Source organism: Thunnus thynnus, chromosome 23 (assembly GCF_963924715.1).
Source record: "Thunnus thynnus chromosome 23, fThuThy2.1, whole genome shotgun sequence".
NCBI lineage: Eukaryota > Metazoa > Chordata > Actinopteri > Scombriformes > Scombridae > Thunnus > Thunnus thynnus.
Window position 1 is genome coordinate 20,172,509 of NC_089539.1, and position 25,673 is coordinate 20,198,181.

The 25,673-nt window shown below is 38.0% G+C and overlaps 1 protein-coding gene across 1 annotated transcript; it reads left to right on the top strand.

Annotated features, from left to right (window-relative positions):
• Window positions 1-3,936: 3,936 nt before the first annotated feature.
• On the top strand, window positions 3,937-23,714 carry LOC137175910 (endosome/lysosome-associated apoptosis and autophagy regulator family member 2-like). Its single transcript, XM_067581847.1, has 22 exons — window positions 3,937-4,198; window positions 9,213-9,333; window positions 10,001-10,190; window positions 10,299-10,446; window positions 10,902-10,991; window positions 11,083-11,188; window positions 11,364-11,513; window positions 12,214-12,302; window positions 13,152-13,332; window positions 14,000-14,128; window positions 15,438-15,528; window positions 15,629-15,731; window positions 15,905-16,042; window positions 16,907-17,179; window positions 17,791-17,964; window positions 18,711-18,900; window positions 18,978-19,074; window positions 19,153-19,254; window positions 19,639-19,765; window positions 20,682-20,860; window positions 21,678-21,840; window positions 23,251-23,714. Exons 1-22 carry the CDS (start codon window positions 4,094-4,096, stop codon window positions 23,320-23,322), a joined length of 3,018 nt encoding a protein of 1,005 aa, XP_067437948.1. The 5' UTR covers window positions 3,937-4,093; the 3' UTR covers window positions 23,323-23,714.
• The last annotated feature ends 1,959 nt before the right edge of the window (window positions 23,715-25,673 follow it).

Here is a 25,673-nt window from a genome sequence, read left to right on the forward strand (position 1 = left end):
ATAAAGGGAAACTAGGTTCTGTGAGCCTTTCAGATCTCATCTTCTCAATTTGTAGACACATCATGACCTCCTTGATCCATCGTAGAAAAGAGGGGAGACAGGCAGCCTTTCCATGACAACATATTTTCTCATATAAAATCAAACAAACCCAAGAAGAAAAAGAGAACAAATAACAACAAAAACAAATACACACGTCATGAGAGATGGACCTGCACAGACAAAAATAAAATCTAATCGAAGAATTAAATAAAACAAACTATAAATGCATTAAATTGAAGCATAAAACATCATGATAACAGCAGTAAATGGTGTGCCTATGCTACTTAATAGACTTCATAACAGACAATATTTATACATTTGAATAAATTTTATTCATACAGCTCTTTTAAAAGCCACTCAAACTCAGCTTTTACACAGTATACCAACAGTAAAATATGAAATACATCCACTCATCTCGACTAATTACACCTGTTTTTTAAAAAATATATTGAATTACAGTCGAATGCTGACGTCTTTCTGCAGCACAAACAACATTGTCAGATGGTTGCATATTTATCAGTATTATACTTCATCAAAGTGTGGAAAATATTGCTAGTTTTGCTTTAAACACCAGTGAGAGTGTACTATGTAAATTAGCAACAATTTAAAATGCAGCACATTAGTTTTTCAGCATCATTTACATACTAACTGTCAACTCACTAAGCACTGACGTGGTGATTTGATGCCTTGAAAGTTGGTTGAAAAGTGAACATTTTTTTGGACCTCGGGGTATATTTTAATAATTTTTTCAGCACATTTTAAATGATTATATTTCAACATATAGTTTGACTTTCTTCACAGTGAGATATGGTCATTTACATGCTGTTGAAACAATGCTTATATGTTACCCAGATGTTTAAAAAAAAAAACTTTAAATCTGTCAGTTGCATCTCTTGACCTGCAAATGTTTAAAGGAAAGAATGTCTCAAATTTCACAGTTCATCAGGCATGTGATCTAACTTCAGAAAGATGGTGAATCACCGGGTTTTAAAACCAGCTTTGTTGTCATTAAACATTTCTGCATTCTTTGCTCCTCACGCTCCACAGAAACATGACTCATGAGGGAAGTGTAAGCCTGATGAGTGTCCTAAAAGAACATGCAGTGCTCTCCTGTCAACACCGTCAGTTTGCAAGTGCGATCGCAGGGTTTTACGCAGAGATTTTATGATGTTTTCATGCCAATGAGCCCCAGCTGAGAGGTGTTACGTGAGCCTTTGTTGCAGGCAAAACGATTACACTGGACAGTGAAAGGCAGAAATGTTCCATATGCATCATTTTATCCTCTTCTAGTTCATTATTGTGCTTTTGTTGTCTTTTAAATGTTGCACTTTGAATTGCCTTTGTGTCTTTTTTGTTGCCCTGTCTTTAATATTCATTTGAAATCTTCATTTTCTCACATGATGACTCAGTCAATCAGTAAAACCTGCTGTTTAAGAGCCATTGTTCTGAGTCCACTGGCTTTATTATTTAAATTTGGAAAATTGTAATCATTAAATAAAGACCAAACATTTAAAAAGAATCTAAAAACAATCAGTATAAGTGTGTGTGGAAGTTCTGGTGACAAATGACAGTGACTAAAGATCGACACAATTGTTATATACATATCTGAATGTGGATTTATGTTTCAATGTAATACAAAATTCTTTTTCCTGCACCCTTCTTTTAATCTAAACTATAATATCTTGCATGTGACGTGTTACTTTTAGGCTCATCCTCATCTATCAGAGTTATAATAAGCTCAGCAGCCAGCAAGCCTGTTGTCCAGCTTGTCTAGCTGTCAATCAAGATAACCGTGTGTTATCACACTCGTGGCGTCACTGAGTGAGTGAGAGTTTTAGCAGCGAGATGAGTGAAAGCACCGAGAATGAACCGGAGTCAGACAGGCAGCGGTGCCTTCACAATGACGGCAGACATAATGCTCGTTGTGTAATAAAGGACACAAGTAGAGCAGAGTGTAAAAACACAGCTTATATTTAATTTGTTTGTAGATGCATCAGTCTGTTGTTGGCCTGGAAAAAAAAGTACATTAGTCATCCATCCCTGACATAAGTGCAGTACTTGAGTTAATGTACTTGGCTGTGTTCCACCACTGTAATTAAATTAGGCTAATAGTAAATCATATAATATATCAAATGATATGTGATTATCAGTGGTTGAATCTAACAAAGTACATTTGCTCAAGTACTGTACTTAATTATTTTACATTTACATTTTATGCTACAGTACTTTAGTCCATAAGAACCCTGACCCAGTTCTCCTTAAAGGAAAATTATGGGGAATATAAAACAAATGGACCACAAGGAATTTTACCCCCTAGTGTCAAAGATCTGTAATGTCACATATATGTCATAACGATATTTCCCTTGTTAACTTGTTTTATATGAATTTGTTCAAGAAATGTGGTCAGAACAGGTTAAATGTAATACAGGACGTCTTATTAAAGCATCAGAATTGTTAAATGGGTTGAAACTTACCTTCAGTAACAAAAAACAAGCTTTTTAAAATTAGCTAGTTCTGTCACATTTGCTGACCGGGCACACCACATGCCATTTTGGAAGTGATGTCATGGATACACAGATTCACATATTGTCACATGACTGCACCGGGATGTTCAGTGGATATCACTTAGGGACTTCATGAGTTAAAGTCAAGGATAAAGCTGAATAAGGAATTTTCCAGAATACTGAAAGGGTTGGTGACACCTGTGTAACCATGGCTTCTTATACTTCTACTCCACTACATTTCAGAGGAAAATGTTGTCCTCTTTACTCTGCGACATTTATTTCACAGTTAGTTACTTTTCAGATCTAGATTTTACATGTAAAACAATTTATGTATTTTATAACCTAGGCCCGTTTATTATATTTGTAACGAATTTGGATTACTTTGTAGAGATCAATAAAGATAAACTTGAACTTGAACTTCATTTTGACATTCAATCGTCTTTGATTCAATGTTGTAATTTTTTTATTATTATTATTTAAAAAAATATACCACTGACCCAGTATCAGACTTATCTGAGGTGCTGGAGCTGGAGGGGTGAATACTTTTTACAGGCACTGTATATCTGTTTATATATATATATATGACAAATATAACATAGTAGGGGCATTTTGCATAATGAATAGTTTCACTTTTGATACTTAAAGTATATTTTGCAATTGATACTTATGTATAATTACTTAAGTAGGATTTTGAATGCAGGACATAAAATTACTTGTAATGGAGTATTTTCAAACTGTGGTATCTCTAATTTTACTTAAGTAAAAGAGCTCAATACTTATTCTACCACTGGTGATAATAATCATAAGCATAATCATAATAAAGATTAAGATAACATTCTGCCACATCTTGACATTTGCAAATATTTTTTTATCACTTAAAGTTCAGATAAAACCTGAAATGGTATTTCATGAGTATCTAACTTCTGTATGGAAGTTTTAAATTCTAAAAAAAATGTCTCCTACTTCACTGTAAAGTCTATTCTCGGTGTTTGTGCACTGGAGGCTTCAAGTTTCCACATCACATTTGTGTAAATTGAATATTGGGCCACAATTGGCTCCAAACTAGTTGATGTCACAAATCCTGCTTGTAGGACCGCCCCTTATAATCAGATTTTCAATGAGCTCAGAGAAACTTTTCCACTTTCAGCAGATGAAAGTTGAAAACAGTCTTCTAGTGTCAAACCTGGCACATACGTCATTCTGCACAGTGAATCTCAAATATTCAACTGATGCAACAACAAGAAAAACATATTTTTTGAGTGGAAGGGCGATTTTAATAAACATATTTCTAACAGGCGAGTTTTAATTTGAAAGCCTGGGCCGGAAATGCAATTAGTGATGTGTGTGAATTGATGCTTGTGTGGGTGGGGAGAGAGAGAGAGAGACAGAGAGGGACAGAGAGAGAGAGAGAGAGAGAGAGAGAGAGGCGGACGGACAGCCAGCCAGGCGCATCAATGACAGGGACACCACACAAACACTCACCGCTCGGCCTGTTCCATGTTTCTGGCTCCAGGCAGCGGACAGCGGGCTGTTTGTGATCCGAGCTGAGGATGCGGCAGCAGGTGTGGGCCTCCTGGTTCCCCCGCTGCCTTCTACTCATCATCACCGCTCACACATCAGCGTCCGCGGACACAGACCTGCGGCCGTGCCATGAGGTGAGTAGCATATCCACCGCCCGCTTATTGTTAGTATTACCCGCAAATTATCCTGCACTTTACATTAAAATTTGACTGTGCAGGAAAGACATCTAGCTCTTTATTGCTCTCTTTTATTATTATCTTGATCTTACAATTGTTTATCACCCATAAATAATGCGGGGATCCATCCAATAAAATGGCCACAGAAACAAACAGATCAAATCCAAAAGGCTCCTAATGCAGAATAAAAAAACACTACTAGGCTATAGGTCGTTTTCCAGTCTTTTATAGGCTCAGCAGTGTCTGGATATACTGTTCCGTATAAATGCGAGAACATACGATCCTCTTCACGCCGCTGATCGGCTTAAAATGCGGTTCATGTTGACATACAAACAAAACTCCATAACAAGATGAAGCTCCGCGCTGAGACCGTCTGCTGGCCTCCATCCTGCCTCTCTGCAGCGGCCACACGGGCCAGGATTACCCGCTGAGGAGGAGGAGGAGACACCGGGCTGTCCTTTCTGTTAACCAGGCAGATCAATAAAGCAGCCAGTATCATTGGGAGTTCAGGTGTCTCCAGGGGGTCTTTTTTTTTTTTTAGGAGCTATAAGCTAAAAGGAGGAAGTTGCAGGATGAGATTTATTATATTGTATTAAGTTCAATTCTGTTTTCCCATTTTTACAGAAATGTACGTGACATCCAGAGGTTTAAAGGAATAGTTGGACAATTTGGGAAATGCACTTATTCGCTTTCTTGCAGAGTTGAATGAGAAGCTACAGCCAGCAGCCAGTTAGACTGGAATAAGGTTGCATCTAGTTATTATTTGCATTATTGATAAATCTGTTGATTATTTTCTCAATTGAGTTGTTTGGTCCATAAAATGTCAGAAAATGGTGAAAAATATCCACCAAAGCGCAAGTTGATGTCCTCAAATGTCTTGTTTTGTCTCGACCAACAGTCCACAACCCAAAAATATTCAGTTTATTATCATAGAGGACCAAAGAAACCAGAAAATATTCATATTTGAAAGCTGGAATCAGAGAATATGGACATTTTCTTCTTAAAAAATGACTCAAAATGATTTATCGATTATAAGAATAGTTGGCGATTAATTTAAGAGTTGGCAACTTTTCAGGGGGAAACAGCTAACCCTCTGTCCAAAAGTACAGAGCACCTCCTCTGGTTTCTTTTCCACCTCACAGTGATGACAAGATGCATCCAGGAAGTCACTGCTACCAGCCAAGAAATAGTCCGGCACATAATCACTCTTTTAACACTGCTACGTGTCGTTTTAACACTTGAGTTTTGTACAGATTAAACAAACAAGATATAAATTGTTAATTAATGAGTTTTACTGTGTGTTCAGACAGAACATGAAGCAAATTTTCATCTTGCGTCATTTGCGCGTATTTGACTGCTGGACCGTTTGTGTTTATTCACCTCAAACAGCCCAACAGACACATCAACCGTGTCTGTAGGAGTGTGTTTGTGTGTTTTTGTCTTCATCTCAACTTCAAACTGAACTCAGAACTCACCAGAAATTCTGGTTCTTTTCTGTTATTTCTCTCTCCTGTTTCCTCTCCTCTGTATGTTTATGAAACACATTCTTAAAGCCCCGGGATACACACACATTTTTCGCTCCATTTGGTTTGATTTGGTTGTATTCTGTCATAAAAACAACCTACACATAACACATTTTACACATTTTTCAAAAGGAAAACAAAAACACAGGTTAAAACCATGCACATAACATACAAAAACCATAAAACAAACTGCAAAGAGCACAAAGTGTTGTGCATAAAATTGAGTCAGACAGACAGAATAAAAACACTAAAAGTTAAAAATAACCTATTTCCATAGTGGTCCTGGTCCGCTCCAAATCATAACAACAAAGACTGCTGCCCTGCTACATTGCTATAGCTACGTCCTTCCATTGACTTTATATGTACTTGCAACGCCTTTAGAATTTGTTTTGCATTCAGTCTGAACACAAAGCTCGTATTTATTACCTTTGGACATAGCCAGACTAGCTGTTTCCCCCTGTTTCCAGTCTTTATGCTAAGCTAAGCTAACTGGCTCCTAACTCCAGCTTCCTATTGAACAAAATAACTGTAGGCAAGAAAAAGAATAAGCATATTTCTATTATTCTAATAAATAATGACATGTATTTAGAGAGCATTTCTCTCAAAAACTCATAACAACATAAGAGAAAAAGAAAAGCAAGACAGTGAATAAGTGCATTTCCCAAATTGTCCAACTTCCTCAGCACAGTCCAGTCGGATGGATGGAGGCTGATGAACCCGTGAGCTCCAGTTTATGAGAGAGACGCTCCATTAGTCACATCTGCCATTTAGGCGTAAATTCATCAGACAAAAATGTTAAATGTCAGAAGAAAATTCCTATTTTTTGAATGAAAGAACAAGTCCAAATAAGAGGAAAATCCAGGTTTGTTCATCCAGCAGGACATGAAACAGTATTTTTAGTTTTGTCTGACGTGGCCTTTCAGTTATATTACCAATCATTCACTGTTGTCAATATGTAGAAATCAATAAAACTTGCCTTAGGAGATGCTACCCCATCTGGAACCAGTTTTATTATTCAAGCTTTCAGTGAGTGATGGTGGTAAATTCTGTTTCAGAGGCTTTTTCACCGTGACAACAGTTAAATTCTGGGATTAAAAAGATTTTCTTGGCATCAAACTTTCAGTAGAACATATCAGCCGTCTGCAGCCTCACATAAAATCTGCGTAAAACCCCCAAAACCGTTCAGTCCTACAATCTCCTGAGTCACAGTATATGGCTTGTCATGGCGGAGATTTTATCCCCTGTCCCCCCTTCTTCTTCTCATCAGTCTCCATGACAACCGGCGTGAGTCACCCAGGAGACCGGCGGAACACATTAGCCCGTGTCCTTTTTATCAGCCTCACCTTTTCCCTCCACTGTCAACACATTAGCGCGGGCAACGGCCCTCCTGTTTGTCCACGTGTGTGGAGAGAGAGACGGCAGGTGAACCTCAGTGCAGGTTGCTATGCTACATGTTAATGAAGTGGTCTCTACTGCTGCTTCGCCACAATTTGTATGTGTGTGTGTGTGTGTGTGTGTGTGTTGGGGGAGGGAGGGGGTGCAGCATGAATGGCCATGTTTGTTGCTTCAGAGAGGTGATTAGTCATGTAGAAGAGCTCAAGCTTATCTCCACACACACACTCACACACATATATATATATATATATATATATATATAGTACATACACACACACAGCATCTGCAAACCACCTCTCTCAATCTCTGATTAATTCTTTGTCCGCACATCGCAGGTCATTTCTGTGATTGTTCCAGTTCAATTAGCTGCTACTTAGATGTGAGCGCTCTGCTGACTGTCTGCCCAGTTTAGCAGCAGGTTTGGGGGAGGAGATGGAGTTCTGCCAGAGCATTAAAAGTACAACGCAAGAGCTATTTGCTTACAGGTTTTACTGCCTTAATTCTACAGTAGTTGCATATGGTGGGAAACTGATTTATAGGGTGAAATACAATATATCCACAGGAAAGTACAAGACATTAAAATATTACAAATCCTTGGTGGTTAGAAATACATTGTTAAGTTAAGAGTGATAATTTAAAGGAGATTCATCAAGCTCATTTCCAGGTCTATATTTATATTCTGGGGCTCTATTGGAACATCTTGGCATGATTTGCTGTTTAAAAAAACTCCTTACTCATCTTATATTGGCTCTTTATGCAGCCCCTCAGTTCAGCCTCTGTCTGAAACAGGCCATTTTAACTCCTGTCTCTTTAAGACCCCCCCTCCTGGTGACCCACTCTGCTCTAATTGGTTACAGTAGCTCCTATAAACAAACAATAGTAGCAGGATGTCACTTGATGAGCTGTAGAGGTGCTGGTGGGCAGATTTTGTTTCTTTTGGACAGAGCCAGGCTAGCTGTTTACTTCTGTTTCTAGTCTTTATGCTAAGCTAGGCTAACCAGCTGCCAGCTTTAGCTTCATATTTATTGTTTTATTATTATTAAGCTTTATTTATTCAGGAAATCTCATTGAGATCAAGATCTCTTTGGCAAGAGAGACCTGGGAGCAGGATAACAAAACTTTAAAGTCCCTCAGAGGAACGAGTGTCTCTAATTTAACTCCACAGATATGAACAACAAGAATAAATAATTAGGTGTATTTAGACAGCATTTCCTCAAAATCATTAAAAACTAACTTTGTACACCAGAACATGTTGCAGATTAGTTGGAGGGCAGCACAACTCGAAAATCTTCTGCACACTGTCTCATTATTGCTGATTTATTTCGCATGTTATTCACATTTATTTTGTTGTTAGCTCTAAACAATATACGTGATGAAGGCTGTTTAAACCAAGACTGTGTTTTAAATAATATGAAATGCAGCTAAAAAGCTAAACATTGTGCAGGAGTTCATTCAAGCGAGGATTCCTCTAAAAGAAGTGCTTTACAAGAATCTTTAAAAGCAACGGACACAGCATATAAACTATAATTTAAAACAGAAACAAAACTAGCAAACATTGCTGAAAAACAAAGAAATGTGACATAACTCTGTACTTGTACTGAAGCACTGAACACTTTGTTGCTTCCAGTTTTTCATGACATCCAGCTCTGGTTTCTAAAGAAGGTTGATAACACTCATTGTAAGTCAATTTGGATAAGAGCATCTGCTAAATGAATGTAAAGTAATGTTCTATCAGTCCACATGATGCACATAATGTCACAACCAGCAGTCCTCGGAAAGGAGCGACCGTGCAGATGACCCGCTGTTGTTGTTGTGCTCTTAATGGACCATTAGCGTTCCAGCAGTTGGTTGCCGTGGTGATCGGGTCAGGCACCGCTTTCACCCTGAGCACCCCCCTCCTCCCTCCTCAAATGTCTCCTATGTATGACCAGCTTTTGTTTTCATATAAAGTCATGGATGCTCGTATCAAGACAAATGCTGTATGTGAGTGTTTGTATGTATCTGTAGAAGTATCTTTTTATGTATATGTGTGTGTTCATGTGTGTTTTCTGCAGACAGACTACTACTACCAGTACACAGAGTGTGACAGCACAGGGTCACGATGGAGGGTGGCCATCCCTCTTAATCCAGGCTCCTGCTCAGACCTTCCACCTCCAAGCAGAGGAACAGACTGCTGTGAGTACTGCCAGTGTCTTTCATTACCATATAAACTCTGCATACCCAATAATGCAAGAGAAATACATAAAAAATCCTACATAACATGATCCTCATACATGCTTTTTTCACATTTTGCTGATGTTGATGTTAACTGTAGTTTTTGTAGAAAATCAATTGAATCACACATTTAACACTTTTTTAAATTGTAACCTTACAACCAAATTTGGATGTTATAACTGATTTTATAACATATTTAAATGCAAAGACTATAAGATGGATATTATTGTAAATATAATGGTTATAATGGGAGCAGTTTTGCAAAAAGATTATCAATTTGTTCACCTTTCCTTCATGATTTTACATATTTTACAGAACTCTCTAAAATTTCCTCAAAACAAAAATGCAGAATTAATTATTATAACTACATTTTTGAAAACATTTAGAGCTTAATCTGCTTTTACTTTATTTTATTCTAATATTCTTCCTCTTATTGTCCTTTCTATTTGTCTTTTGCAAGACTTTATTGTAATTTCAAGTTACAATGTCTAACTTAGACATCTGATCCTTACTGGTTTGTAAAATACAATAGAAAAGCAACGCAGAATCAACCAGTAGGTTTAGAGTTTTGGAGGTCCGGGTCATTAAGACCATCTAACTTGACCATCTTTTCCTCCCTGTCTCACAGCCTTCTCCTGCCCGGCTGGGAAGTTTTTAGAGATGTCTACCCAGCAGTGCACACCGTGTGCAGCCGGCTCTTATTCGCTGGGTAGCGGCCTTCGTTTTGACCAATGGGACGCCATCCCTGCAGGCTTCACCAGCCTCGCCAGTTTCCTGGACCCCGGGCCGTCTGGAGAGGACATTCAGGCCTGTAACAGGTGACACACACTCTCATAGACACTACTAATCACACACACACACACACATTAGACAGATAAAGATGGAGATAGGTGCGGATTGCTGAGTGTGTTTACTATGTGCTGCAGCTCATCATGGACGCCGCAGGGTGTGTATCTGGAGTCAAACCGCGATGAGTGTACGGTGTCTCTGGTTTACGCCGTTCATCTGGAGAAACAGGGCTCGGTCTCCTTCACCTACCAATATCCCGACAACAACATCTTCTTTGAGTTTTATGTAAGTGCTTCTAATTGCCTCCTACAAATCAATATATACTGATATAATCATTTGCCAATATATCAGGGTGCTATTACCTATTGGCTGCTATAAGTGTTATGGATTTTCCTGAACAATCTGTAAAAGCAGGGAAATCTCTGCTTTAATGAACTACCCAGGCCAAGTTATTTAATATATGAAGAGTTTTAAGTTCCTGTAATGGATTAAAATGTTTTTGTAGAGGTACTTTTTGCACCTTAGAAAAATAATACATTGAATAAAATACTGAATATTGGCTCAAAGTAGCCCCTATTTTCAGCTCTTTGCCAAAAATTGTCATCTTCGAAAATCTCTAAAATGATTTAACAGCTAATTAATTAGTGGAGGTTTATTGTGGATGAGTGAGGAGTAGCAGCTGTTATTTGGAAAAGATTTTTTTTTTGTGACTAATGGCTTCCACATTAACATATGTTCAGGTCCAGAATGAGCAATGCCAGGAAATGGCCCAGACCGATGACCAGAAGTGGATTAAAATCACCAACAATGGAGAATGGGACACACACACGGTGAGTACGTCATCCCGCCTGTGTTCATGGCGACAGTATTAGGATGTACTGTATGTGTGGCTCACTGTGTGCGTGTTCGTCTTTGTTTTAGGTCAATCTGAAGTCTGGGACAAACATCTTGTACTGGAGAACAACCGGCATCCTGGTGGGAGGGAAGATGGTCAAACCTGTGCTGCTCAAGAACATTCAAATAGAAGGTAAAACAAATGTAGACTCAAAAACAAGCTTAACTGTTCTGAACTACATTTGTGAGGAATCCCCTCTCAGATGTAGACAGCTGAGTTGCAGTTCAAAAGACTAAAAGTGACATTTTTGTGTGTGTGTGTGTGTCCATATTGTGTTTCTCCTGTATGTCCAAATGTGTGTGTCCAGGTGTAGCCTACACATCGGAGTGCTTTCTGTGCCGACCCGGCTGGTTCAGCCCGGCTCCTGGTTCCTCGTCCTGCCAGCCGTGTCCCAGCAACACCTTCTCCTCAAAGGGGGCGTCTTCATGTACCGCCTGCCCTGAAAACCACTACTCACGTATGCACACATGTGACAACAGTATACAAATGTGTATCATGAAAGCTTAGACTTGTTGTCTCAATAATTGCACTGTTACAAGCTGTGGTTCTGTTGTTGGCTTAATTAGTTATATACAGTGTGAACAACAGTGGCCTTGTCATGTAACTGTAAATAAAAGAGATTTTGTACAGTAAACACAACTGTAAATGAACTGATTATAAGTAATAGCTCTAATTAAAAATATAAATACTACTTTATGTAAAAATTTGAAGCCTTCAGTATTTATGTCAACACATGCATGATAGAGTAACGTTCCCACTTAGTCCAAAGCCACAACTTTTAATTCATATAAAATGTTTTGATCCAAGTCGGATCTTCATCAAGTCAAAATGTTTTTGAATATTTTATGATCTTTCAGATCCGACTTGGATCGAAACGTTGTCTATTTGAATTAAAATTGTGGCTTTGGAGAAAGAGTGTGACCATTAACCTTTTTCCATTGGTGCTGTTTTATTAATAGCTCCTATATGATGCATATAATCGCATCCCTTTAACACAAACATGAGACCGATATATCTGTGATGAGCTGGTTGGCCTGCTGCTATGTTGCTCTGCTTTTCACTACAGTTTAAAATATTTCATACTTTTTTTAAAATTTATTTGTAAAGTTTAAAGCCTCTTGTCTCCTTCTGCTCTGTGTTCGACTCTTCTCTCTCAGATGAGGGATGGGCAGAGTGTAAAGTGAGGCCGCCCTGCTCGGAGAAGGATTACTTCCAGATCCACACGGCCTGCGACAGCGAAGGGAAGGTCAGCAGCATCCACACGTTTCGTATTTCACACACACAGACGTCCTCACCTTCTCACCTAGACGAGGACAGACGTACATACTTACAAACACGCCCTTTCTCATGCAGAGTATATTAAAAGTGAACATATAAATACAAGTTAGCAGAACTTTTTACGGTAGTATTTAATAATCTGTGAAAGATTAGTTGGCAATTAAGTTGTTTTTAGCTTCAATTTCTTTTATAATATGTCAAAATTAGAGCAAGACAATTTGAACATGTGCAGATTTTTGACTATATTGTACATACAAGACAACCACAAATACCCATGACTGATTTTATACTAAATGCATGATCAGCATTTGACTAACAATTACATTTAACCAAAGAACATCTAATAATTTATCCTGTTTAAATTCACCCTTCCGCACATTGTCCCAGACCTCTGCTTATTCATGCAGAAAGAAGAGGATATCTTCTGTTTTGACCTAACGATTAATACTGCATTACATTTAAATTGATGATGAATAATAATAAGTGACTTGTCAGCTCTCTTTAGAGATTGCATCAGGCACCAGAGCAGGGACACAGTGTGATGAGGAAGGAAATGATGAGTAGCTCAGTGAAAGCTTTGCATGTCATCTGATCCAAAGTCACCTTTCTTGGCGCTCGTCCACGACCTTGGCCCTGTTTTGATTCACATTTCTGAAAAGCCCTGAGTAAGAGTGATGATTGAAAATTATCAGAAAAGAAACACATCCTTCGGTTGCTGATGTGTGTTATTTCCTTTTATATATTCAAAGCTTAGAGTAAAATACTTGCAGTACGCTTCCACTCCTGTTGATGACCTCTGTTTCTGTGCCGGTTACAGACGCAGGTTTTGTATCGGTGGGTTGAACCAAAGATCTGTGTGGAGAACGTCACCGGGGCCATGGAGCTGCCTGCCACTGGGCAGAGAGAGCCCTGCCCGCCCTGCAACCCCGGCTACTACAACAGCAACGACTCCACCTGTTTGCCCTGCCCACCTGGAACCCACTCCGACGGCACCTACGGTAAACCTGACCTCTTGGTTCTTTTAAACTTTTATTTATCGAACAAAAGTCTACTAAAGAGCACCCAAGACACTCTCCTAATTATCAATTAAGGCCTTTGTTTATTTCTATTTTTAAATGAATTTTATAAAGACAAATACAGAAATGTATTAATAGGTTAATTACAAAACAGAAAAGAAATGTAGATAAAAGCAAATAAATACAGAACAAATAAAAATACAGAACAAAAGATACACATAAACACACATATATATTTATATATGCATATACTGAACATATACACATATGTATGTACATAAATATACAGTATATGCTCACATACATAGCCATACTTATTTCCATTGCACCCATTCTATCATCTAACGTTAATTCCATTTTATAACCTTCAGCATACTCCATTCAAAGTCCTGACTTCCTGCGCTCCCTCATAGTGCCAATGCAATTCATGCTAGCAATATACTTAAAATATCCTCTCCATCTGGTCACATATTGATCACCCCATCCACTAAAATGTATTCAAAAAGAGGGGGGTGACCCAGATTGATAATCCTCTCCTGAAAGCATGTTTCTTGTGCAAACATAATGTTGCACCAAGGAAGAAAATGTCATTGTAGCATCACAATAAAGCATTTGTGTTTGTGTGTGTGTGTGTGTGTGTGTGTACCAGTATGTGCCCAGTGCCCCGCAGGTACAGAGCCGGTGTTAGGTTACGAGTATAAATGGTGGAATGTGCTGCCTTCCAACATGAAGACTTCCTGCTTCAACGTGGGAAACTCCAATTGTGACGACATGAATGGTGAGAACAAAGGAGAGGTTCACACCTTAAGAAACTGAGTCAGAATGAAATTAACTAACTAACTAACTAACTAACTAACTAACTAACTAACACATATCTTCTAACTAGCTTACTAACTAAACAATACATACTAAATCTGATATTCCTACTGACTAAATAACTAATCCAGACCTACTAACTAACATACTAACTAACTAGCTAAAACATACGAACGAACGAACGAACGAACGAACGAACGAACTAACTAACTAACTAACTAACTAACTAACTAACTAACTAACTAACTAACTAACTAACTAACTAACTAACTAACTAACTAACTAACTAACTAACTAACTAACTAACTAACTAACTAACTAACTAACTAACTAACTAACTGATCCATACCTACTAACTAATTAATCCATATATACTAACTAATGTATCTAGACCTACTAACTAACTAACTAACTAACTAACTGCTATATACATACTATATACTAACTAAGTCACTAAGTGATTAACAGAGTAACTAACCACTATATACGTACTAACTAACTAATTGGGTAATTAACCACCAACAACTACCTACGACCAGCCTACTAACTACTACTACTAACTAACCAACCACTAACTAATGACGACCTACTAACCAACTAACTAACCAACTGAGTAACTGAGTACCTACCTATTGTCCATCGGTCTGTCCGAGTTCATTCTTGATCTTTGCACTTGAGAAAAAAATCTCACCACAAGGTGCATTTAGTTGCTGTTCTGGAGCTTTGAATTTTCTCACATGATCTTCATCAGCACGTGGAGTTTATCCAGCTGACAGAATAGTAGATGTTTAAATTTCGATCTGATCACTTTGAAGACTTTTCAAACTTCTCAAACTCTTCTGATAAAGATCCTGACTGTTCCCGTCATGACCCCGTCCCCAAAGGGACCACAATGGAAATAAACCTCTGGGCTTTATTGTGTTATCCTGACTTTTCCTTTTGATAAAAGCACTCAATGCCTAGGCAGAGCTGGTGTTTTTAAAATGAAATTGTCAAATAAAATCAATCATGTGATAGTTTGAAAGCCAGCAGAGCAGCTACTGGATGTAAAATAAACCTTGTTTTCTCGACATAAACACAATGTTTTAGGTCCACCTGAGAATAACAATCACACACAGACACCACCTGTTTCTGAGACAGTTTTGGTTTATGCTATAAAATAATAATAATAATAATATATGCACAGATCTGTAATCCAGATGTCAATGAGGTACGATGTACATGAGAGTCGTGTGATTAATAACATGTGCGTCACACCTGCTGTTTCTCAGGATGGGAGGTAGCAGGAGACCACATTCGCAGTGGGGCAGGCAGCTCAGATAACGACTATCTCATCCTCAGCCTGCACGTACCCGGCTTCAAGTAAGTATGCTTGTGTTTTCTCAGATGCTGTGAATCAGTTAGTGTGTGTGTGTGTGTGTTAACTAAACCTCTGCTTTTGTGTGTATTTTTTTTGCGGCAGGGTCCCAGCCTCACTGTCAGGGATGACTGGTAGTGAGTTCGGCCGGATAACCTTTGTGTTTGAGACCATCTGCTCTTCCGACTGTGAGCTCTACTTCATGATGGTGTGTGCTTGATTTTGTATGTGTGTGTTTTGAGCAGAAGGTCATAATTAGGTGACTTATTCCACCACTAAGCCTAAATAGTGACACTGTCTCACTGTGGTTCAGTTTATAAATAAAGTGTATTCTATCCCACATGTTCCTTTTGAATTGTTTCACTGTGACGCCCCCTGCAGGATGTGAACAGGAAGAGCACCACAGTGGTGGAGTCGTGGGAAGGCAGTAAGGGGAAACAGTCGTACTCACACAGCATGACCAGGAACGCCTCTGTTACATATACATGGGCCTTCCAGAGGACTAACCACGCTCTGGACGTGAGTGAACACACACACTAAAAACACCTTATTCCTCTTAATGTAATGTTATGTTTTATCACATATAGCACCACTTTGGGCTGAAATATGTCAACAACTATCTGATGGATTTCCATGAAATTTTGTACAAATATTCATGTTCCCCAGAGGATAAATGCATATGACTTTGGTGATCTTCTAGTTTTCCCCTAGCACCACCATGATGTTCACATTTGTAGTTTTTAAACTAAAATGTCCTGATATTTACTGGGTAATTTGACATGACATTTGTTTCAGACATTCATGTCTCGCTCAGGAATTGTAATTGTTCAGTGACTTTTCATTTAGCGTCGTCCTCAGGTCAAAAATGTAATTTCTTCCAAATGTTTTTGTGATTTAATGATGAAAAAAGATTTGCAGGCCTCAGCTTTAGTTTGTGTTTAGCGCATAAAACGCTAAAGATGGTGAAAATGGTAAATACCTGCGAAACATAGCAGCATGTTAGCATTGTCATTGTTACAGTCTCACTGATTAATCTTGTTAATAATCATGTCATTCCCATTATTATTTTGTTATTTTATGCAAGTGGAATTTTTGTTTTCAGCTACTCAAAAACTCAAGAATAAATTTGTATTATCGACTGGTTTTATCTTTTATTTTTTGTGTCATTTTACATTAAAAAAACTGACAATTCTAGTACTATAAGATATTGATTTGAATTGTATGCATATATGCAGTATATATAAAAATATATTGACACTTTGACAAAGACAAAAGTTTGACGTGTGCAAAATGTGAAAATATATGCACTTAAATTAAACATCAAGAACATATTTATGTATATATTAACATATGTTTCTGTCATTTTCCTGCGTGTGTTTGTAGGTGCGTCACTACGTCAGTGACATGGTGAAGCTGTACTCCATCAGTGTGACCAACGTCCTGGACGGGGTGGCGTCTGCGTGTCGGGCCTGCGCTCTGATACCCCAGAACTCCCAGCGGGCCGGGTCCGCCTGCGTTCCCTGCCCCGCTGGTTTTTACATCGACAGAGACACCAACCGCTGCCAGGAGTGCCCGCCGAACACACACCTGGCAGGACACCACACCTACGGCCAGGACGCCTGCGTCCCATGTGGGCAAGGAAGCATTAGCAACAAGGTAGAGAGAGTTCCTCAAGCTCTTCTCTCCAGTTCCCTCTCAGGGGAACACAATACTGATAAAACTGATATATTGGTGTTTGTTTGATTTATTTCTAAATAAAGATAGTTAATACTGTATGTCATAGTATCCATATATTACATTTGGAGTTTTCGCCATATTTTAATACAAAATACAAATGTATGGCATACTGAAATGTACAGGAGAATTAATTTTTATTACTTTTATTACTTTACAAATATTTTAGAGGATATAAAAGATGTTCTTAGATCTAAAAACCTTGTTAAGTGTTCAGAAATTACAGTGAATTAAACCAATAACAGGCTTATCCTTTTATAAAACAATGGTAACAGACCATAACAGCTAAAAACAAGCTGTAACTAAAGAAATATTGTATATAAGTAATGTTTTCTGCCTGTTATATTAATAATCCCATCACTACTCTGCAGATTAGGTAGTCGACCAACATGAGTGCTAAATGTTTTTAAATTATCATTAATTATATTTATTGTTTTTTATTTCCCCTCTGAACTAAGGCCAAGTCTGTATTACTGTTCAAAGTACATCTAATCATATAATATTTGATCCGATTGTATTTTCTTCTCTGTCAGGAACATTCTCGCTGCTACAGCGACTGCTCCTTCTCCTACACGGACAACAACCGCACAATGACCTTTGACCTCAGCGCTCTGAGCGACGTGGCCTCGATGACCATTGGCCCGAGTTTCACCTCTAAAGGCACAAAGTACCTTCACCTGTTCAACATTAGCCTGTGTGGCCACGAGGTAATTCACACACACCTGACATCATATCATATTAGCTACAGCTACTATTTCAATGCAGTTTTGAAGATCTGTCAGTGTCCTTGTTATTATCACTCCATAGATCTGACTCTATTTTTTACTATTTTCTACTTTTTACTCAATATTTTTGTTGTGTATGGAGTTGGTTATGTAGGAACTGAGGCTTATTCTGCTCAAGGTTAGCTGTCCTGTATCAAAGCATCACTTTGATGTCTAAAATGTAAATTAGAACAGATTTTTAATGTTAGATTTAATGGCATTGCATCTAACTTTATGTGGTGCTGTAACTGCAATGTGAAAAATAATCTATTTTTTTCATGTCTTTACACCCGCTGGGGCCCAGAAGTGTCAGAGGAAATAAATAAATGAGCATGATTAATTTAAAATCAATAAATAAGCTGATATCATAAATATTTTTTCCACAAAAGAATAACTATATAAATAATATATTTTTCTGTATTTCCTCATTTATTTATATATTCTTTTTTTCCCACTTTTAATTTAATATTTTCTTAATCTATCCTCTTTTGGCAAAATTTAAATGTATTTATTTATTTATTTTTAATTAATAACTGCAATTAATTAATTTATTTATTTCCTGTGTCACTTTTGGGCCCCCATACATCCCAGTGTGATAAAAATTAGAAAAAAAAGCTGCATGGAAACGTCAAGCGTAACCATAGCAACTGACAGATGATTTTCATGCTATCTGCATGTGTCTGCCACAGGGGAAGAGAGCCGCCATCTGCACAGATAACGTCACCGACGTTTCCAGCAAAGACGACCAGAGCGACTCGGCTCAGTTCGTCAACTCAGTGGACAGCTTCATCTGTCAATCAACCATCATCCCGGCAGATGGGCGGGGTTTCAGGATGGCCATTTCCTCCCAGTCCATCAGCCTCGCAGACACTTTCGTCGGTAAGACGTCGTGGCTGTTTGACCATCAGCTGATCATAACGGCTTTGACATGTCTGTCTTTTGTTTTTATGTTCCAGGAGTAACAGCAGACACCGTCCTCGACGGCATGAACGCTAAACCAGAACTTTTCCCAGAAGACTCAAAGAATGTTCCAGACATTAACTTCTTCTACAGGTACAGTATAAAAGTCAGAGAGTTGGTCTATGTTTTTGTAGTATTTCAGTCCTAACTGGGATCTTAATTTTCTTTCAGGTCAACACAGGCAACAGCTTCCTGTGATCAGGGTCGGAGTTCGGTCATCACTGTTCGCTGTAACACACAGAAGTCTGAACGTGGAGAGCTCTCTGTGCCCAGGTGGGTGATAATGTTCTGTATAGAGTATGTGTGTGTGTCATTTAGTGCAAGACTTTTAAATTCTATCAGAAAACTTTCAGTTTTTTAATTTTTTGTTGATTAATTATTATGAGTGTGAACAGAATACAACCCACAATATAATATGAATAGAAATACAAATGTGTTTCGCACATATGCAGACTGCATAAAATGTCAGTAGTAAAACATAATGAAAAAAATGTGAATGGATTTGATATGCAAATATACACCATATCAAAGCATGTGAATATGAAAATATTTGCAGTATGAAGAACTACAGTTATATGACGTATCAGTACATTAAAAAAACTGAAAATATAAGAATATTAAAAAAAAATCTGTGAACGCATGCGTGTGTTTGTGCAGCTCCTGTCCTGCAGGAACATGTGATGGGTGTACGTTCCACTTCCTGTGGGAGACCGCCAGCGCCTGTCCACAATGCACTGAGGATGACTACCACCAGATAGAGGGAGCATGCAAGGGAGGCGTCCAGGTAACACACACACACACACACGACTCATACCTCATTAGCTCAAGATTAACAGTTCTACTATTGAACTCCTGACATGATTTGTCTCAAGGGGGCAAAAAGACGCTACAGTTGCTTTTTGTCACATTTCTGACAGAAATAAATCACTATGGACACAAACTGATTCACTCTTTCACACATAAATTTGTATTACAATACATTAATTCTCTGACATTATCCTAATCTAAAACAAATCCAACAAGGGTTTCCAATTCATTAAGCACACTAAACCTCTTTGAAATTGTAAATTGATGATGTCTACACTCTTTTTTTCATTATTAAAGAGCGGTGTACAAAACACTCAGGTAGTCACTCAGGGGAATCTATAAGTACCTAATTTATTAAAACTTTGTCACATTTATTGAAAGAGTAATTTAAATAAAGTAAGTAATCAATGAGCTGAGTCCTGGCTGGATTCTGATTCAATAATGTGAAATTAACCCCAAATTGAATCCAAAAGTACCATTTTGATTTTTTTCTTTTTTTGCCACGTCATCGTGTAAATGTTTTAGCTTAACTGAATGAAAGGTAATTATTAATTGCATCAGTCAGTTTACGCAGATATGAGAATTTCCTCACAAGACACACTAAAACACATCTGGATGCTTAATGAAAGATAAAACGTGACCAAACAAAGTCACATCTGAACTCATTCACAAGTTCAAATCACAGGTTTATTGATTAAAAGTACACTAAATTGTCTTTCTAAATTACACTGCAAGATGTTCTTTCTCTTGAGGACCAAATAACTTAATCAGGATAGAATTAAAAAAAAAATAAACATCAGACATCTGTCAGTTTAATTTAAGTCATGCAACTACTCTCTGCTTGAATAGAAAAATGTGGAAATTTTCTGTGTATCTCACTCCTGTCTCTCCAGGAAACTCTGTACATGTGGAACGAGCCAAAGTTGTGCACCAAAGGTGTATCATTGCCTGCTAGAAGCTCCTCCCCTTGTGAGGCCATCGCTCTGTGGCTGAAGGTCGGGGTTGGCGGCGGAGCCTTCGTGGCTGTGCTGCTCATCTCCCTCACCTGCTATTTCTGGAAGAAAAACAAGAGGTAAGAGGCATCAGACAACAAGGACACACTAACACCTGTAGTATCTCATCCCAGCTCAACATAGTCATTAAGATCAGCTTAAATTGTTACTTAAAGGTAGAGATGTCAGCAGATGATTGTCAGTGACAGTAAAGGATGATTATATTTTCAATTTCCAGATTTTAAACATTGTCAGGCATGTTTTTACACTGTTTTTGCTGGTTACCACTGTACATGCAAATGAAAAAAGTATGAATGAGGCCTAAAGCCCATAAAAGCACTAGTAGTAACCCTATTTATATAATCCTGGGTTTTAATAGACAGTTTTAGTGTCACTTGGTTATGGGCTTTTTGGCTGGTGACAAATTAAAGTCTATTCGTGGCACTTTTATGGCCGCCTCATAGCTTGGGTTACAGTATGAGCAACTGAAAAGTTGTTTTTACTTCATATATTGTCTCATTTGAAGGCAGCATAGTTGCCTGAGGAACTGAAAATTTCCAGTATTTCACAAAAAGCACAAATTAGAGAAAAGTCTGAAAATAATAAACGTAATTTTGTGTAACACAAATAATCTTGTGACCCCCTCAGACATATCTTACACCATTTCTGGTGTCCTGACACTCAAGTTGGGAACCACTGGTTTAATTGTGACTACAGAAAAATAAAAATTTGGGACAATCACTTTAATTCTTGGATTAAGCTTTTTAGATACTTTCACAAAATATCAGTCCAAAAATATCTGTATCTGTATCCTTCGAACACCCACACTAAAAGCTGTCTGTGCCAAATAATAATATGCTGCCTCACGGTGACGTTGTCTCTGTGAATTGCGGCCAGGCTGGAGTACAAGTACTCTCGTCTGGTGATGTCTGCCAACAAGGAGTGTGAGCTGCCAGCTGCAGACAGCTGTGCTCTGGCTGAAGGAGAGGAGCCTGACGATGACGTGGTCTACACCCAGAAACCCTCCCTGCTGGGAAAGCTCCGAGCTATCGCCAACAAAGTGTGTATTTTTTATTTTATTTTAAACTTTATTTAAGAAGGTTGACTGAGCTGAGCATGTACTGCCTGCTCCCTCCAATAACTTTATTTCACTTTATGTGTTCACTGTCTCTTAGATTCACTTTCTACATCCAGATGTAAGTTATAATTTGACTTGTGTAGCTCATAAACTAAAGCATACCTGCCTTAACAAGTCATTTAGCCACCTAGCTTTACGCCTTCAGTTTTCTAGGCACTTTTATTAAGAAATTACCATTAGATTGTAAAAAAAAAAAAATCTTGAAAGGAGCTGACTGGAATCACATGAAATCATTTCAGTCAAGGTTTTACAGTGTTTTAAAACAGTCTGTGTGGCTCTAATCATGTGCTGCTCCAGAACAAATCTGTTCAAGCTTGACTCACACTGGCCTTGTCCTCACAAACCTCCAATGCAGAGCTTGAAATACACAACATTAGATGAACAAAAACGTATATGAGCTTGAAATGTGCTGCTGCTTGAAATGAAATGTGTGAGCTTCGTCAATGTAGAATTTATGGCAGAGCTGTTTTATTGGATTGCATTAGATTGTACAGGTGTTCCTAATAAAGTGCTCACTGAGTGTAGATTAAAAGAAAAATGCAAAATTCGCATACAATTACATTAATACTAAGCAGCAAGAATACAAAAAAATTCTTAAAAAATGCAGATTGATGGAGAAACAAATGTTAAAATGGACCACATAGTGTGAGAGAAATGTCCTGCACATGTAAATTTTAATTGAACTTTTAATAAAATAAGAATAAGGTCTCAATTATAAAGTAAATTACATGTAAATTTGCTATTTTTTTTGTAGTGTAATCTACGGCCATCCTATCTGCATGTTAATGATAATAAGATATAGTACTTGCAATATGTCACTTTTATGACACTCTAAGGAAGTGTTGTGAGATTTGACCGACAAATCGGACTTTCAAACTCGTCATAAAAGTAGCCAAATTATTTTTCTTAATTTTTTTTCCTAATTACAGTTTTACAGTATGAAAATAATCCTAAAACATGCTTGTACCACATTTACGTAAGACCAAAAACACTATTACAATGTGGAAAAAATTGCCACGGGGTCACGTTACATTAAACGTCTTTACTTACATGTTATATATCATTTGATTTTGTCAGTCATCACTTGCCCATCATTGCGTGTCAGGTGCACTGAAACTGTCAGTCCATCATAATTGGAGGGGTCAGTTTATTGGAATGAAGCCTGATCTTTCAATGGGGGAAATCACCCAAATCATACAAAAAAAGTCCAAATTATCACAAAAACCACAACCATTTTTACCTTCCCAATCTTTGTAACACTGTCAAACGTGTATATTTTGTTGTACAGTAACAGATATTCCAAATAACATCTTTAATATCTGTATCTTTCAGCACGAGGACGGAGAGAGAAGCGAGTCAGTGCAGCTGAACTCCTCCCAGTCTGATCGATGGGTCCTGGGTTAAAACAGATACCGACAGAGAGAGAGAGCGACAGAGTTCAATAATGGAGGAACAGTCAGTCAGTGATAGTATCACTGTCCACCTCCTTATATGTCCTTTGATCCCCCCCCACCCCACCCCACCAACCAGGTCCCAGTTTTCACTGGAGACTGGTCGCCACTAGGATGCTGGCAAAAACTGGACAACGGCTTTTACTCCTCGACCCTAGAATACACAGGAAACACACTCCTGCTTTAATGCCATGGATGCTATAAGGCAGGCAACTGAAAGAGAAACATGCTTTTAATGTTTTTTGTATATTTTGTACTTTTATTTGAGGTTTTCTGTTCAGAGTCGTGTATTTATATCAATGTTATAATGATGAACCTTTATTAAAATCCTGTTTGGCTTTGGGATTTGTGTGTACATGATTAGAGGTCTTATAAAATGCAGGTGTGACAGATATAGAGGCTGTGTTATCTCAGAAATGTGGCTCATAATGTTTGTCAGCAGGCATGAAGATATACTTAATAAACAAAACAACAAAATACAGACAGCAGAGATAAGAGGACTGTCCACCAATCACAGCAAAACACAAAAATAATAAATACTAACACATTAATTAAAAGCAGGACACTATGTGATATACTGTCTTCAAAATAATCATCAAAAACATACAAATCAAGTTCTGTGTTACAAACCAGTTGCCAATTTGTAGATCAAACAGCCTAAATTATAAAAGTTATTGCTCATATAGTGAAAGTGTGTAAATTAATAGGATATTTTACAAGGTCAGAAATGTGTTGTTCTTTCTTTTGAATCAGAAATCTCATTAAAACCTAGAAAATGTTTTAGCAGGGTAATATAATAATGAAGTAAAACAGAGCTTGTGAAGGTTAAGTGGCTCCTGGTGGATCCAGACCCATTACCTGCCTAATAAAAGGGGGATGGAGTCTTGAGAGAAGGTCAGGTGTGACACCAGCCTTTCTTGAATGAGTGAGAGTTTGATGTGTCGTAAGAGAATTCATGCTGGCAGACTTGAAAGGGTTTTTAACTTTAACCTCTTTAGCAAGTTGCATGTTCCTGAAGCAGGACTGGGAAGTGAATACTGTCTTCATACTGCAAAGACTTCACAGGTGAATGCATGAAATCTTCATGGTTTAAAAGTTCAAAATTGGAAGAGTAACAGCATTCGAGGTGCCATACTATTCATTACAATAGATATACACCTTGTCAAAACATAACAACTGTCCAAGGGGCCTCTGAAGTCTTTGAGTACCTTGAAAAGTGCTCTATAAATAAAATGTACTATTATTATTATCATTATTATTAAAGCACTTCAATGTGTTGACATTTTGGGAACTACACTTTCGTCAAGAGTTAAGCTACATTAGAGGATCAATGCCACTCTCATATTTAGCTCATCTTAGCTTAGTGTACAGTGGAAGAAGGAGCAAACGGCTAGCTTGGCTCTGTCAAAAGGTTAAAAAGTCTGCCTGGTTGAGAAGTAACAATCAACAAGGTTGTGATTAATGTTGAGGCCCTGTCTTATACAGAGGTCATACATCAGTGTAACAGCTAGTTTTTAGATGCTTATTTTAGTTTATTGCTACTAAGTGGTTCATATTCGTAAACAAACGTGTTTAATCGTACACAGTCATACCACAAACTAATCAGTCCCTCCAGGAAAATGCGATTTCAGTAATTAATGCAAATTCAAGAAATCTCTGCAATATTTGCAAGAGCTTGCAGTTTTGCGAAATTACCACAACTTTTCTGTATGAAAAGTCAAATCAACAGATCGCTTCTGATTTGTACATATTGTCATATTTCAAAATGCAAAATCAAGCGTTTTTGGCCGCAATAATCACAAAAAAACTGAAAATTTGACATGTGGCAAACCTGCAGCCAACTATAAGCTATTCCTGCATATTAAAACTAGTAGGCTAGTGGTTGGTAGGTAGATTTTTGTTAATGATGGGCACTTGAAGGTGACAAAGTACAGGATGAACAGCAAGGAATGGTGGTCAGCGGAGGCCCCAAAGCTCATTTTTGCCTTGGGGCCCCATTGTTGACCTGGCCTTGTTGTTTGGTTTGGACCAGGGGAGACTTCCTCATATTGGTTCAGGCAAAAACAACAAATATGTGACCTATTTTTCAGAGGTGGAAGAAGAATTCAGTAAAAGTACATAAGTATTAGCAGTTTGATGTAGTTAAAGTATTGCAGTATAAGTAGTGGTTTGGTCCCTGACTGATATATTATTATATATGACATGATTAGATTATTAATACTGAAGCATCAGTGTTAGAGCAGCATGTTACTGGGAGGGTCAGGTCCTCCAAAGGGTCACCAGATAAGGGACCCTTATGGGAGA